This window comes from Macaca fascicularis, chromosome 12 (assembly GCF_037993035.2).
Source record: "Macaca fascicularis isolate 582-1 chromosome 12, T2T-MFA8v1.1".
Classification (NCBI taxonomy): domain Eukaryota; kingdom Metazoa; phylum Chordata; class Mammalia; order Primates; family Cercopithecidae; genus Macaca; species Macaca fascicularis.
Window position 1 is genome coordinate 66,510,930 of NC_088386.1, and position 17,368 is coordinate 66,528,297.

Genomic DNA, 17,368 nt, shown 5'->3' on the forward strand with positions numbered 1-17,368 from the left:
CCACTAGTCCAACTGACCACAAGGCAACTGGGAGTTTCAGAGGGAGTACATGTAAGGGGCAAAAGCAGCAAAGGAATACGACAACGGAATAAGCATGAATACGACCTGGCTACCTGAAGGAGGTGGGACGGGGAACTGAACAGCATCAGGTGGTGGAATGCCAGGGAAATCCAACCGTGCTTCCCACGCTGGCATCGCTCTGATTGTGACCAATCCTCTAATCTTATTCTCACAATTACGGAGGCAGAAAAAAAAAAACCCAAACCAAAAAAGAAGTTGGTAGGTGACTCTGTGAGACTACTGTTTTATAAAGGGAGCGTTTCCTTTTATAAAATTTAGCTGAGCAGATGCAGTATGCTCTGCTCATACTGTGCAGTGGCCCCACAGGGGGCCACTATTCCCCTCAGCTGTATAGTCTGGGAAAATACCTGTACACCCGGAGAACAGAGAGCTTGCTGTGTGTGGAGTTCGCTCCTGTTTATCAGCAGCTCTTTCCCTGCCTCTGGCCACCAGGGGGACCTGCAACCTGTTCTTTCAGGCGAGCGGGAACGCGTCTGCATAAATCTGGCCCAATCCAGGGCCCCGTAGCAAGGCGCCAAAGCAGGGGGAAGCGCATTTCTGTTCTCTCGCGAGCACGACGAGGCACCTCCCAGCCCTTCTCCGGCCCTCCCTCTCCACCCTCCCGGCCCGCGCGCGCTCGGGCCCCTTCCAGTGGCTCGCGGCAGGTGGCGCTGTCTGCGGCGTCGCAGCGGCCCGGGCCGCAGCGGAGACGATCTCCCGGCGGGCTGTGCGGCCCGGCTCTCCGGCGGCAGCGAGTGCCACGTCCCAAGTGCTACGCGGAGGAGCAGAGCGGGCGGTGCGCGGGGGGCGGGAGCAGCGCGGATCCCGGCTCGGCCACACAGATCGCCCGCCGCCATGGGCTCCTCGCAGAGCGTCGAGATCCCAGGCGGGGGCACCGAAGGCTACCACGTTCTACGGGTAAGGGCTCCGACGGCGGCCGCGGAGCTGCGGGCTGGAGGTGGGGCCGGCCGCGAGGAGGCGGAGGCCCCCATGGGCTCCTTCACGGGGCAGCCAGGCCCGATCCCGCGAAGGAGAGGCTGTCGCGGGCGCTGCCTTGGCCGAGGCTGGTTCCGGAGGCCGCTGGCATCCCGCCTCCGCGGAGCGCCCTGTGCACGGGGTCCGCGGCTGTGGGAAGACGGGCTGGAGCTGGAGGCAGCTGCCGGCGACTCGGCCGGGGGGCGGCCCTGGGAAGGGGGGACAACCTTGCTCTTTTTCCGCACGGCCTTCTCTCTCTTTCACCTACCCTCGTTTTTGGCTTCCAAAGTTAGGAAGGGCGCGGAGGGAACGTTTCCAAAGTAGTGACTGTGAAGGCAGCCTTTGCGCTTTCCTAGGAGAGGGATCCTGACCCGCAGTCCGGAGGCGGGGCCTGCGGCGGCAGGTGTTAAATCACCTCGGCGCTGGCTGAGTGATTTGAAAGGCCAGTGGGGAAGGAGACGGAGATCGAAATGACCTGGAAGTAGGTTCGACGGACTTAAACAGACTTGATTTCGACAAGACTTCTTTCCCGTGCCACTCCTGACCCTCCCAAACCTCCTTCCCAAGATTTCCTGGAGTGGGAACTTCCGTTCTGTTCCGACTGCTGAGGGTGTGGTTTAGATTAAGGTTTAGATCCACAGTGGTAAAGAGGTAGTGCAGAGGAATGTTTTTTTTTAAAAAAAATCTGAGTATATAAAGGAAAACAACCCTAGCTTAACTTCCAGGAGGCAGAGAAACATAATACCTCAAAAGGCGTCAGCTAAGCACCTACCTATGAACGGCCTGGGCCTGGGTGGTACAAAGCATGTGGTCTTTTCCTCATGGAACCGAGCAACTTTAGAAGTAGCGTTGATGGTTGTGTGCTGTGACACCTGTGTGAGTGTTAACGTGAAGAACTGTCAACAGAGTGGCCGCAGCGTGTAGCGCCATTTAAGGGTGTAATAGTGTCACTCAATATTAGCTCTTCACAGGCAAGAACGTTTTCACTGAAAGTAAGAGAATGCACTTCCTGGTGCTACCTTCATTTCCTGCCCTGGGTCCCATGTTTTAGGTGAGACAACATTCTTAAATTGCCCAGCTGTCTAGGTGATAGGGCTGAGACAGATCATCTTTCTGATCTTCAGGATTATCGTATCTATTGCCTTTCCATTACACTAAAAATCCCTCCTCTAGCCATACTCTTGGTAGTAAAGGGTGATTTTTTTCCCCCAGAAAGGAAAAGGGAGCCTATAAATAAGCCATATTATCTTCCTATCCCCTTCAGCTAACCAAACCCCCAAGAGCCATACTGAGAGAGGAAATGGAAGGAGAATTGTCAGTTCCCAAATGTGAGGTGAAAGCTGTGCTTTTCTTTGTGTTATCTGATCTGATTTTGAGTTCTCTACCCTGCGGTGTTACCCAGTATTACCAGCTGTTTCTCACAGTGTCCGATTGTGATCATGAATCCTTGGGGATTCGTGATGTTTTTATAATACATGCACTCAAGGAAACTCAATAAAACACATGAATGTTAATAAGCAAAAAAAAAGTCGAGTGTTTGAAAGAAAGCCATACACATCAAAAGGATTCCAACTTAATGATTACATTACAACATAAAACAAGTTTGTATTTTCTTTATGTAAGTGCAGTCAAATCAGCGTTCATACATATTCAGTAGTGCAGATGTGTTATTAATCTATAAATCTGATTTTTACAAACACTAGGGACAACCTTAGTTACCAGTCTGCATCTGGAGCATTAATGTTGCACATGATGAAATAATTCTTACTTAGTAAGTTAGAATAATTCTTTCTTACTTACTTTATTAAAGAGAGCTTTAAAATAGTAATGATCTAGTTTAGGAGAATTTTGTGTCTGCGTTCCTAAGACCCTCTGCCCCTGATTCTGTAATTGGTTTCCTTATCTTTGTTTTTAGAGGGAAAAGTGCTGTGTTAAATCTTAACATACAAAAAGTCTTCCTTTCATTTGTTATTGCCTAGATGGACAGCGATATATTTCATTATTAGATTACCAAGCTTGTAAACTGGAGTAACTGTGGCAGGAAAATTTTGAATAAAATCACCCATATTCAACAAGTTCTAGAGTGATTTAATCAGAAGTTAGTTTTCTTGAATAACCAATTCCCTGGCCATTTCCTGGTTGTAGTAAAAACTTATATGATTGGGTTTTGAAATACCAATTATAATAACATTTATATCCACTGCTGTCTTTTGATTTTGTGAGTCCCTATAATTCAGATAGATTGAACTTTCCATTGTTTTCATTATTTTTCAATATCCATCTAAAAATCTGTAGGGGACAGCCTTGAAACAGATTCAGAAGTTCTGCTATGAGCAGTGTAGTTCCTTTTTATGTATTCTCTATGTATGAGTGCATATTTTCATGATTGGGATCATATTGTGTACCCAACTTCTTATCCCCACTCCAGAGGTAACCACTGTGGACAGTTTCTTATATAGCCTTTCAAATATATTTTATGCTTATAAAAAAGTCTCTTTGGCCGGGCGCAGTGGCTCACGCCTGTAATCCCCGCTTTGGAAGGCCGAGGTGGGCAGATAACCTGAGGTCAGGAGTTCGAGAACAGCCTGACCAACATGGTGAAACCCCATCTCTATTAAAAATATAAAAAATTAGCCGGGCATGGCGGTGCACACCTGTAATCCTAGCTACTTGAGAGGCTGAGGCAGGAGAATCACTTGAACCTGGGAGGCAGAGGTTGCAGTGAGCTGAGATCATGCCATTGCACTCCAGCCTGGGCAAAAAGAGTGAGACTTTGTTTCAAAAAACAGAGTCTCTTCTCACACCCTTCTCTCTTTGTTTCTTTTTGTTACCTTGGAATCTTGGAATCATATGATCCATGCTGTTGCACACCTCAGTCTTCACAGTTGATGACCTATCTTAGCAGTCTTTCTGTAGTAGCAAGTCAAGATCTGCCTCATGCTTTCAGTTAGCTCATGGTAGTCTGTTGTACCATAGATTGGTTAAGGAGTACCTCCTGGTGTTGAACATTTGGTTTTCTGGTCTTCTTTTGTTATATGAACATATTTACAAACTTAAATCCTATGTTTTGTTTTCCCATAACATACATCCTTTTCCCCAATTACTGTATTGAATTTTAATGGTAGCTGTCTGTATAAATGTTGATTTTTCATGTTACTAAATAACTACATTGTTTTCTTATTATCAACATGTGTCCATTAGAGAACATTTGGGGCCGGGCGCGGTGGCTTAAGCCTGTAATCCCAGCACTTTGGGAGGCCGAGGCGGGCGGATCACGAGGTCAGGAGATCGAGACCATCCTGGCTGACACGGTGAAACCCCGTCTCTACTAAAAAATACAAAAAACTAGCCGGGCGAGGTGGCGGGCGCCTGTAGTCCCAGCTACTGGGGAGGCTGAGGCAGGAGAATTGCGTGAACCCGGGAGGCGGAGCCTGCAGTGAGCTGAGATCCGGCCACTGCACTCCAGCCTGGACGGCAGAGCGAGACTCCGTCTCAAAAAAAAAAAAAAAAAAAAAAAGAACATTTGGATATGGTAATAAAGGACAGCAAAGAACCTGAATTACCTGTAATCCCACCATCTAAAGGCAAATACTGTTGAAGTATTTTTCTTAGTCCCCTTTTTTTCGTGGGCCTAACATCGCCCCTTAGCCATGTTTCACAAAGATTTTGAATGATATGACGTATTCAAGGACTATATGGCCAAAAGTTATCTTAAGAGGTTAACATTACAACCAAAATATCCAACAGCTGAGAAATTATTAAACGAATCAGGGCCTAACCACAGATAGAGTGCTATACATTCGCTCAAAATTGTGTTTGAAACACCCTGTGTATGTGCAGGTACATTTGAGTGCTCAGGAAAATAAAGCTGAAAGATAATAAACCAGGTTGTCTAAAAAATTATTAGTGGATAGTGACCTTTTTTTTTTTAACTTTAATGTATTTTCGAGGATTTCTGAAGTGATCATTAAATACTTGTATAGTCACTCAAAGCGTAGATATGCAAAATTACTTTTTAAAAAGAAGTGGACTCCTAGTGGAGGATTTAAAATTTTGTGTAGAAGTCTTTTTTAAAAAAATAACATTTCAGATTCTCTTATACAGTGGGTCAGATTTGTGCTCACTATGAATGGCACTTTTATTTTGGTCCTCCAATCCTAATGTAAGGCGGGAAACATGTTAGGGCTTCTCAGTTTTTGAAGTTATTGTAAGTTACTCCCTACATGTGAACTATGTTTAATATCAAAATTTTGCCTACATTTTTCCATTAATTATCCAGTGAACCCAACAAGACCATTTTCAAAATTAAAATTTTGGAGTGACCTCACAGATGCCTGTTATAGGACCTGCTTCTAAATTAAAATATTCATATTCTGTTCCACACTTACAAACTCTGAGATAGGGGATATCTGAGGACATACTTTCTGGAGCAAGTATTCACACCAGTGTGGAGACATGGAAAATAGCATTTTCATTCTTTCTCATGCTTTCTTCTGGGAGAGATTTCAAGGTGATGGAAGAGTCATTGACATGTAGTGTGTCTCCAGTGTAATAACAGGTTTTTATCTTCTGAGCCATTTGCTGCAGACTGGGCAGCATTTAGGTGTTCTTAGAGAAGCAAGTGACTGCAAGTGGAATTACTTCTATAGAAAATGCAATGCCTAGACCGTACCTACTATCGTATGGAACTGCTCTTTTTAAATATTTTTTTCTGTTTTGTCAGAGATGAGGTCTCCCAAAGGAACTGCTCTCTCTCTTTTTTTTTTTTTTTTTTTTTTGAGACGGAGTCTCGCTCTGTCGCCCAGACTGGAGTGCAGTGGCGCGATCTCGGCTCACTGCAAGCTCCGCCTCCCGGGTTCACGCCATTCTCCTGCCTCAGCCTCCGGAGTAGCTGGGACTACAGGCGCCCGCCACCACGCCCGGCTAATTTCTTTTTGTATTTTTAGTAGAGACGGGGTTTCACTGTGTTAGCCAGGATGGTCTCGATCTCCTGACCTCGTGATCCGCCCGCCTCGGCCTCCCAAAGTGCTGGGATTACAGGCTTGAGCCACCGCGCCCGGCCAGGAACTGCTCTCTTTAAGTGGTGCCTAACTAACCTACATGCAATCCTGTTGCGATGGGATTTCAGTTTAGTACTTACTTTGAAAAAGTTAATTTCTAATACTCAATAGTCATTGTTTTCTTCTTTATTCTTCTAACATCGTCTTTCTCAAACTTTGAAACTCATGCCATCTTTTTGTTGTTGTTTTGAGACGGAGTTCCACTCTTGTTGCCCAGGCTGGAGTGCAATGGCGCAATCTTGGCTCACTGCAACCTCCCTGGTTCTCCTGCCTCGGGCCTCCCAAGTAGCTGGGATTACAGGCACCTGCCATCACGTCCAGCTAATTTTTGTATTTTTAGTAGAGTTGGGGTTTCATCATGTTGGCCAGGCTGTTCTTGAACTCCTGACCTCAAGTGATCCACCTGCCTCCACCTCCCAAAGTGCTGGGATTACAGGTGTGAGCCACCACGCCCAACCTCATGCCCTAACACAGAAATCTCACTCTGGCTCCTTTCTCACTCATTCTGGAAACAATGTGTAAAAAGAGAACAGTAGGTTTATTTAGTGTTGTTTTCTATATATAAAATTATAATTGTGAAACCTGAAGAGTCTGACCCTGCCCCTAAAATTGATCTCTCCTTTTTTTTTTTTTTTTTTTTTTTTTGAGACAGAGTCTGGCTCTGTTGCCAAGGCTGGAGTGCAGTGGCACAATCTCGGCTCACTGCAACCTCCGCCTCCCAAGTCCAAGCAATTCTCCTGCCTCGGTCTCTCTAGTGGCTGGGATTACAGGTGCCCGCGGCACCATGCCTGGCTAATTTTTGTATTTTTAGTAGAGACGGGCTTTCACCATATTGATCAGGCTGGTGTCGAATTGCTGACCTCAGCTGATCCATAGGCCTCGGCCTCCCAAAGTGCTGGAATTATAGGCGTGAACCACTGCCCAGCCCAAAATTAATCTTTTCTAATAAAAGGCCCAGAAGTTGTTTAATAAATATTCTTTAAAATTGCTTTCAAATGTAGGAATCAGGATATCTCCGTTTATTAAAACCATGGAATACAATGTATATAAACCTTGGGATACTTTTAGGAATTATATCATTGAACATAAACTTTTTCTAATATTAATAGGCCTTGAACAAATTAGTAGTTTCATGTTGTGTATATACACTTTTTTTTTTTTTTGAGACAGAGTCTTGCTCTGTCATCCAGGCTGAAATGCAGTGGCACAATCTCAGCTCATTGCAACCTCCACCACTCCAGTTCAAGCGATTCTCCTGCCTCAGCCTCCCAAGTAGCTAGGATTACAGGCGCCCACCACCACCCCCAACTAATTTTTGTATTTTTAGTAGAGATGGGGTTTCACCCTGTTGGCCACGCTGGTCTAGAACTTCAGACCTCAAGTCATCTGCCCACCTCAGCCTCCCAAAGTGTAGGGATTACAGGCGGGAGCCACTGCACCCGCAACCCCCCACCTTTTTTTTTTTTTTTTTTTTTTTTTGAGACAGGGTCTCACTCTAGGCTGGAATTTAGTAGCACAGTCTCCACTCACTGCAGCCTCCACCTCCGAGGCTCAAGTAATCCTCCCCCATCTCAGCCTCCCCAGTAGCTGTGACTACAGGCACACACCACCATGCCCAGCTAATTTTTTGTATTTTCGGTAGAGATGGGGTTTTGCCATGTTGCCCAGGCTGCTCTCGAACTCCTGAGTTCAAGCAATCCACCCACCTCAGCCTCACAAAGTGCTGGGATTACAGGCGTGAGACACCGCGCCCGGCCTTATATGCTTTCATACTTATGTGATGAGGTGTGTTTTAATGCCTGTACTATCATCCTCAGGATTCTCACTGGGGGAAATCTGCTGTTAGTAGTTAATTATGGTTTCAGTAAGTAGTAGAGTGTACAACACTGATTCTTCTGCCTTCTGGGTCAGATACTAGCAGGGGTTTTTAATAATTCCTCTACAAATTTTATAAAAATTGAGCTTAGAATAACCATTAACATCAGTGTGTTCATTTTGCTTACTTTAATATTCTACTGAAAGGATTATATATATTGATTGATTCACTAATAAAATATCAATGTAAACTAGGAAATACAAAGTTTGATATGTGCTTTAGAAACTGTGACTTTTTTTTTTTCTTTCTTTTTTTGAAACAGGGTCTCTCTCTGTAGGATCTCACTCTGTCGCTATGGCTGGAGTGCTGTGGTGTGGTCATGGCCCATGGCAACCTTGAACTCCTGGGCTCAAGTAATCCTTTCATCTCAGCCTCCTGAGTAGCTTATAGGCATATGCTGCCATGCCCAGCTAACTTTTAAATTTTTTTGTAGAGCGATCTTTCTGTGTTGCCCAGACTGGTCTTGAACTCCTGGGCTCAAGCGATCCTCTCGTATTGGCTTCTCAAAGTGTTGGTATTACAGGTATGAGCCACCACACCTGGTCCTAAGTAGTTACTTTGAGAGACTGTACATTTCCCTGTTGGCATTGCAAATAAATTTACTGTAGCATGAAGATAATTATTCTGGGGTTTTGTTCTCTCTTTTAAGCACCAATGAGAGATGGCTCAAGCACATTGTCAGAAATAAGGAAGCTTGAGCCAGGCACAGTGGTGTGCATCTGTAATCCCAGCTACTCCAATCAGGAGACTGAGGTAAGGTGGGGGCCCAAGAGTTTAAGACCACCCTGAAAAACATAGTGAAATCCGGTCTCAATAAAAGCAAAATTGTCACTTGACCCAAAACTTTGAGGCTGCAGCAAGCTATCCTCATGCCACTGCACTCCAGCCTGGGTAACAGAGCAGCATCTCTAAAATTAATTAATTTGTTAATTTTTAAAAAAAAATTTAAGGCTGGGTGTGGTGGCTCATGCCTGTAATCCCAGCACTTTGGGAGGCTGAGGTGGATGGATTACCTGAGGTCAGGAGTTCAAGACCAGTCTGGCCAACATGGTGAAACCCCCTCTCTACTAAAAATACAAAACTTAGACAGGTGTGTTGGCGCATTCCTGTAGTCCCAGCTACTTGGGAGGCTGAGGCAGGAGAATCGCTTGAACGCTGGAGGTGGAGGTTGCAGTGAGCTGAGATGGTACCACTGAACTCCAGCCTGGGTGACAGAGTGAGACTCCATCCCCCCAGAAAAAAAAAAAATTAGAGACCCGGTTTTGCTCTGTTGCCCAGGCTGGAGTGCAGTGTCACAGTCGCAGCTCACTGTGGCCTCGACTTCACAGGCTCAAGCAATTCTCCCTCCCTGGTCTTCCAAGTAGTTGGGACTACAGGTGCGTACCACCACGTCTGGCTGATTTTTTTGAAGGGACAAGGTCTCAAACTCCTGGGCTCAAATGATCCTCTTGCTTTAGCCTCCCAAAGTGCTGGGACTATAGCTGTGAGCCACAACCTTGCCCTAATTAGTTAATTAAAAGTAAAATCCAGGCTTTGTGGCATGTGCCTGTAGTCCCAGGACTCAGGAAGCTGAGGTGGGAGGATTGCTTGAGCTCAGGAGTTCAAGAGTAGCCTTAGCAAAATATTGAGAGCTTGAGAAAGAAAAAGAAAGAAAGAGAGAGGGAAGGAGTGAAGGGAAAGAGGGAATGAAGGGAGGGAGGGAAACAAAGGAGGAAGCACCTGGTACAGTGACTCTCATCTGTAATCCCCACACTTTGGGAGGCTGAGGCAGCGGATTGCTTGAAGCCAGGAGTTCGAGATCAGCCTGGACAGTAAAGTGAGACCCTGTCTCTAAAAAAAATAAAGACAGAAGGAAAGAATCTTGTTATCTTTGTGAACATGAGTACATTGAGAAACTATCATAGTCAACCACCAGAGACCACCTTTGGGAACTGGATTCTAGTGCCAGCTCTATCACTTCATTCTATTTCCTTGAGCAACCCTTTGAAATGCTTTGAAAAGCTTCAGTCTTTGTATCTGAAAAGTGTGGATAATAGCAGAGCCACTTCCACCTTTTCCACTGAAAAACACGTTAGATACTGTGTATGAAAATAATGAAAACAATTGAGCATTATTAAATCTCTTTCTTAACACTACCTCCTTGATTATCCTGTGGATTAAATGAGATATTTCATGTAAAGCACTTAACTTAGAATGTGGAATATAATAAGGATTCAAATGTTTGGTGATGCCTTTATTACTAGCATTTGCATTATTGTGTAGAACCAGTATTGTGGCAATACTAGCTAAAATATACTACTGTGGTTGTCAACATTTTTAGTATTTTTATTTAATTAAGCAACCGTTACTTTTTGTCTGTGTACCTAACCTGTACTTTGCTGCTGTTTAAAACATAAGTTTGAGGTCAAATCTGACCCATTAATTTTAGTCATCTAGGCACACACACAAATGGTGCCTGTTAATTTCCTCCTGTCCTCATTTTTAAGGAAATTATTTTTTAATTTTAAACGGGGAGTGCCAGTATCCCTTTCATTGCATTGCTACAGTGTTACTAGACACATTAATTAAAATGGCTGAAAGAGTCTGTGTAATTAAAATGATCTTGCTGTATTTTATTTTTTTCATTGTAGAACCTATAGATAGCTTAGCAACAGTTAGACTTATTTCGTGGTGGGTCATTCAGGCTTACAGATTACCTCCTTAGCCTCCTCATTTTTGCAGTTAAAGAAAAGAAGTGCAGACCTGTAATCCCAGCACTTTGGGAGGCCGAGGTGGTGATCACCTGAGGTCAGGAATTTGAGTCCAGCCTGGCCAACATGGTAAAACCTCGTCTCTGCTAAGAAATACAGAAACTTAGCCAGGCATGTTGGTGGGTGCTGTAATCCCAGCTACTTGGGAGGCTGAGGCAGGAGAATCACTTGAACCCAGGAGGCAGAGATTGCTGTGAGCTGAGATTGCACCACTGCACTCCATCCTGGGCAACAAGAGGGAAACTCCATCTCAAAAAAAGAAAAGAAGCACAGAGAAGTTAATCTGATTTGCCCAAGGTCACACAGCAAGTTTTCTTTCCCTAGGAAACAAATCCCTAAGTTATTTGAAGAATATAAAATGCGTTAAGAAGTTGTCAGAGTTTTTGCTTCTTTTAGAGCAGAGTTCAATTTCTTCTAATGTTATTTTTCTAATATACAGATCTTTTCTGGAAAACCATTATGCAATAATGAGTTTTTATTTCCTTTTAGTTGCCATTACAATTTTATTTTAAACTGCTTGCATGTTAAAAATTATGTTAGGGTTAGTGTCAGGAGAACATGCACTTTGCTTTGTTTGTGAAGAACGTGGGAAGACAATGTTTTAGCAGGTGAGGCTTGAACTCTCCCAGTCTACTGCAAAGTTATTTACCACACATTTGTGTCAAGACCCAAATAAGGAAACTTACCCATTTGCAGACATAAAAAACAGTACTCTCTCCTTATCCACAGTTTGACTTTCTGTGGTTTCAGTTACCTTTGGTTAACTGAGGTCCAAAAACATCAGATGGAAAATTCCAGAAATAAACAGCTCATAAGTGGTAGATTGCTCTATTATTAGTTATTATTGTTAATCTCTTACTGTGCCTAGCTTATAAATTAAAGTTTATCATAAGTATTTGCATATGGAAATAGTATATGAAAATATATAGTACAGTATATGTAGGGTTTGGTACTCTGCAGTTTCAAGCATCCATGGGGGGTCCTGGAACATATCCCCTGTGGATAACGGGGACTACTATAGTTCCCTCACCCTTCCCTACTAAAAAAATGCCTATTATAACTCTGGAGGATTTAGGATTTCTTTTTATTATATCATATTCCCAGATCTTTTCCCATCATTTTGAACACCTGCGCACACATATAGTGCATGAGGATTTATGTTTATAGTTGAGGTGGGTCATCATTTAAGTATTGCTTGGATTGAATTTATTTTCTAGTCTTGTTTAACATCTCTACTGTTTTTAAAAGCGGGACAGGAGGGAGGGTGTTAGAGGAGATGATGGTATAGATAGTCATTCAGTGGGGCTTATCTACATTTTGTGTGTGGAAAAGGAATATATGCTGCAGTAATAAAAAGGAGACAGTTATACATTCTAGTAAGCCGATTTTATGATAACATTTTCATTGTTAGAAAACTTAAGGAAGATAATTTACGTATCAGCCAGAAACGTGAATAAGTGTGTCTTTGTATATCATCTAGTGAAATATGTAGTCTGGTGATATCCTGTATGCTGCAAGTTGCCTTGTGGTTTCCTTTCTTTGTTACTTTAAGGTAGAAGGTCTATATACCTCAGCTGAGAGTATGTAAGTCAATAGACCAATAAAGTTGGGAGAATGCCGCCTGACACCCAAGTCCACCCAAACACTTCTTCCCTCTTACTCTGCCATTCCTCCCTCCCCCAAGTGAAGAATTGAGAGAAAGAGGTTAATGTGAAATGATCCAAACCTAGCATAAGTAGTAGTATTTGAACACTCTTAATCCTGGAAGAAGAGATGGATGCTTCATTGGAAAGCAATAGTTAGGTCTGTGTGGTAAAAGAAAAGTTTAGGCTAAATCTGGTAAAACTTTTAATGATCTGGGATCAGAAGTGGAGGGAAAAGTCAAGAAGTTAATTGCCTTTTTTTTTTTAAACCGGGAACTTGATGGAGCAAAAGTGTTAATGGTATCTTGTAGGACAGCTTTTCCTAACTTTATTTTTATTGTAGCTCAAAGCAAAAAATGTATTTTCCATTGCAACCAGTACATACTGCATTTCATGAAGAATATAGGCCTTTATTATATCATGAATTTTTGACAAATTTTCTATTATGATACTGTGTTTTGATACTTGTCTTTTGTGACACACTAAATTGATTTCAGAACCTACTGAAATCATCCACTGTAGTTGAATGACACCACTTTAGGGATTATTTCTATAAAGTTGGTGATTAAAAAATCCAGCTTCTAATCATTGATGCAAATTTCTTTGTATGTAATAAAGATGCCCCTTTACTGTGCAGTTTCATCATAAACTTCTCATTTTTGCTTGTTGAGGGTAAAAACTGTCTAACAAATATCATCTTGTTTATTGCAGCTGTTTTTCTAGAGTGTTAGGAGAGAAGCATTTCTTTCACACTGCTGTGATTTTTATTTTGTAAGCTAACCTCAGAAGTTTGAACCTTACAACTGCCAGTTAGTGTGTTCATAATTTCTTCTACCTGTCCATGTTTTGGTAATATATCTTTTTATAATTATTATTTTGTAAGCATAATTGCTCTTTAGTATTTTCAGCTGCTTTATTATGTTTCTTAATTGAGCAAAGTAAATCATGTGGCCCTAAGAAGAATTGGAAAAAAGGGCATTGGAAAAAGGGCAACCTCAGTATACTTGTTTTGATACAGGGAGCATCTCTTAAGACTTTATATTAAAAGAGTACACACAAGTGTATAGCTTTGTGAATTTTCACAAACAACACACTTACTGTAACCAGCCTCTTATCCCTTCCCAGTGACATCCTGCACAACCCCCACCTCCACAGGATGAATACTATCCTGATTTCTAACAGCATAGGTTAGTTTGGGCTGTTGTTCTTTGTGTAAGGGGAACCACGTGCTACGTACTCATTTGTGTCTGGCTTCTTTTGCTCAGATATTGCTTGTGAAATTTATTCATGTGTATTATTGTAGACCTTTCATGTCATTAATGTATTTGGTGCCATTGAGATAATATGCCAATATTTATTAACCTGTTGATGGGCATTTTTGTAGTTTTCAGTTTGGGACTTTTATAAATAGTAGTACTATGAACAGTATAGTGTATTTCTTTTAGAGAACATATGTATACCCATTTCTGTTGGGTATATACTTAAGGCTGGAATATACAGTCAAAAGATGTGCATATTTTCAATATTAATAGATATTGCCAAGTCATTTACTAGTTTGCATTCTAACCAGCAGTAATTGAGGTTTCTAAATGTCCTACATCCTCACTCACACTTAATATTTTTCATCTTTTTAATTTCGGTCATTCTGTTAGGTGTGTAGTAGCATTGTGGTTTTAATTTGCATTTCCTTGATGACCATTGAAGTTGAGCACATTTTCATATTTCTTTATTACTTCAGTATCCTATTTTGTTTAGTGTTTGCTAAAATCTTTCCCCCATTTCTCTATTGGGTTGTCTTTTTTCTGTTTTAAGCAACTTTATTGTGATAAAAGCTACATACCAGAAAGTTCAGACTTTTAAAGTATACAATTTGGTGGCTTTTTAATATGTTCGTAGAGTTGTACAACCATCACCACTGCCTAATTCCAGAAACTGTTTATTACTCCGGAAAGAAACCCATATGTATTAGTAGCCATTCCCCCATTCTTCCACCCACAACCCCTCATAACAACTAATCTGCTTTCTGTCTCTATAGATTTGTCTATTATGACATTTCATATTAATGGAATCAAACAATATGTAGTCTTCTGTGACTAACTTCTCTCACTTAGTGTTAATGTTTTCAAGATTTTTCCATGTCATAGCGTGCATTAGTACTTCATCCTTTCTTATGGATATACCACATCTTGTTTATCCATTTATCAGTTGGGGGACATTTGGGCTGTTTCTACGTTAGGGATATTATGAATAATGCTGCTATGAAATTTGTGTACAGGTTTTTCATGGAGATATATTTTCATTTTGCTTGGTTGTTTGTATACCTGGAGTGGAATTGCTGGATCATTTGATAACTTTGTGTGTAACATTTTGAGGATCTGCCAAACTGTTTTTCACAGCGGCTACACCATTCCCACCAGCAAATGTATGAGTGTTCCATTTTTTCCACATCCTTGCCAATGCTTGTTACTTTCTTTTCAATTGTAGTCATTCCAGTGGAAAAGAAATTGTATCTTGTGGTTTTATCGTCCATCTTTCTTAATGCTTTACAGCAGTTCAAGATTTGTTCTGGATACAGATCCTTTGTTGGATATGTATTATATCTTTTTACTTTCTTAATTATACCTTTTGATGAGCAGAAGTTCTTAGTGTAGTTCACTTTATCAATTTATTTTAGTTTATGGTTAGTGCATTTTGTGTCCAGTTTATTAGGAAGCCTTGCAAACTTGAAGGTCTCAAAGATATTCTCTTCCGTTTTTCTCTACAGGGTTTATTGTTTTACCCTTGACCTTTAGATCTACCATCCATCTGGAATTGATTTGTGGGAGGCAACATTTGAAAAAATGGTTTGTCTCTCTTTCCTGCTAACATTTTTATAAGTCTTATTTTTCTTTTTAAGAGTAAAAGGTATTTAATATGGTTGCAAAAATAATGATGTGTCCAGGAATTGGTTAGCTATAAAGATTTACCCTCAGATGGTGATTGCAGAGTTAGGAGGATGAGCTTAAGATTTCTTGGCCTTCTATCATAGGCTTGAGACTTAGCTAGGCATTTCATAAACTTAACTCATCGAATCTTTACGACATTCTTGTGAAGCAGATGGCGTTATCCCTTACTTGCAAATGAGAAAATTGAGGCCCAGAGTGGTAAATAAACTTTACCAAGCTCACACAGCTCATAAGTGGACAAAATCATGGCTTAAAACCAACTCAGTCTGGCTCTAAAAGTCTATTATTTTTTCACTGTATATAATCTTATAAAATCTTATGTATTTGTGAGATGGAGTCTTGCTCTATCGCCCAGGCTGGAGTGCAGTGGCGTGATCATGACTCACTGTAGTCTCGACCTCCTGGGCTCAAGCAATACTCCTGCCTTAGCTTCCTGAGTAGCTGGTACTACAGGCATGTGCCAGTAGGCCTGGCTAATTTTTAAAAAAATGCTTGTAGAGACAGTCTCACTTTGTTGCCCAAGCTGGTTTTGAACTCCTAGCCTCAGGAGATCCTCTTACCTCTGCCTCCCAAAGTGCTGGGATAACAAGTGTGAGGCGCCGTGCCTGGCCTTAATTATTAAATTTACAAATTTAACCTGTTCATCGTAAATTGCTTTGATATTTGGCCCAGTAATAAATGTTAAATGGTCTGTGGAGCCAAGTATATATAGACTTTTAGTTAAGATGACTTGAAGAAAGCAGAAGATAAATTAATAATCAGGAGCTCTCATAGGGGATAGAAAGTATTGAAGTGGTAATCTGATGCTTGAGAGATTAGGTGCCAGGAGATTCTTGTCAGTGGATAACACTGCAAGAGAAACTTTGTCAGTGTTTGGTTTGCTATGTTGTAGATCATATTTTCCATGCTACAAAATATAGGAAATTTCCTTTAGGTATATTAGGGTCAAGGAGAGCATTTTTCTAGGGCACCCTCTGCTGACTTCCTAGCAGTAATTAAGATACCTACCTGACGTAATTGTACAGATACTAATGATGTAAATAAATTAAGGAAAGAAGTTAATTTCAAGGGCCATTAGAAACAAAGGAAATCGATGTTAGTAACAAATGAAATAGAAAAATAGAGCTAGGGAAAGGATCAAGTTTATTTTAGAATTCAAAGTTAGCTATTGAATCCTTTTTGAATTATAGGAAAAATACTTCTGATATTGGAAAATTTCCATTTCAGACAAATAGTTTAAGCTTTATACTGTAAAGTTTATACTTTAAACTTTATAAGGGTGGCCTGATAAGAATCAGCACGTAGGGTCAGCTTTCTAAATGAGTGATTACGTTATAAAAGTGCTGTCTTTGGCCCTTTATAACTAAAAGGTAAACTTCTGGCAGTTTTAGTGGCAAAGTCTGAAATTGATCAGTGACCTAGTTGGGTTCTAGATAAAATGCTATTAATAGTTCTTTGGAAACATTCAGATTCAGAGAATTAGATGATTAGATGTGGACTTTATTAGATGAGAAACTCCACTCTGAGGAGGCGCCTAAGGATCTGTGCTGTTCATCCCCTTTCACACCTGAGGCCTTTCACATCTAATTGATAACCAACTAATAGGCATTTCACATCTGGTTAATCTGACTTTGTCCCAAATAGCTGTGACTTGACCTCACTTTTCTTGTGACTCCAGGCAGCCACTTCTTTACCTTTCAGAGTTGCCATTTGAGAAGAAATATGCTATTTTGAGCCCTAGCCATTTTATTTGATAACATGTAGAATATGAAATAACTCCCATAGAAAACTGAGTATACAGCAACTAAAAACTGGGTATGGTGACTTGCTTTGGGATCCTAGTGCTTTGGGAGGCTGAGATGGGAGGATCGCTTGAGACTAGGAGTTTGAGACCTGCCTTGGCAACATAGCAAGACCCCCATCTCTACAAAAAGTTAAAAAATTAGCTGAGCATGGTGGTGCACTAGAAAAAATTTAAAAATTAGCTGGGCATGGTGGTGCACACATGTAGTCCCAGCTACTTGGGAGGCCAGGAGTAAGCTATGAATGCACCAGTGCA

The 17,368-nt window shown here is 41.5% G+C and overlaps 1 protein-coding gene across 3 annotated transcripts in view; it reads left to right on the forward strand.

Moving 5' to 3' along the window:
• The first annotated feature begins 789 nt into the window (after window positions 1–789).
• Window positions 790–17,368, forward strand: part of GORASP2 (golgi reassembly stacking protein 2) — a 41,365-nt gene continuing 24,786 nt past the window's right edge. For all 3 annotated transcript variants that reach the window (XR_010579913.1, XM_045368282.2, XM_065525643.1), the window contains exon 1: window positions 790–978. Coding sequence is in view for 2 of the 3 variants with exons in the window: in XM_045368282.2 (XP_045224217.2) it covers window positions 916–978 (63 nt within the window). In the remaining variant the exon portion in view is untranslated. The remainder of the gene's footprint in view (window positions 979–17,368) is intronic.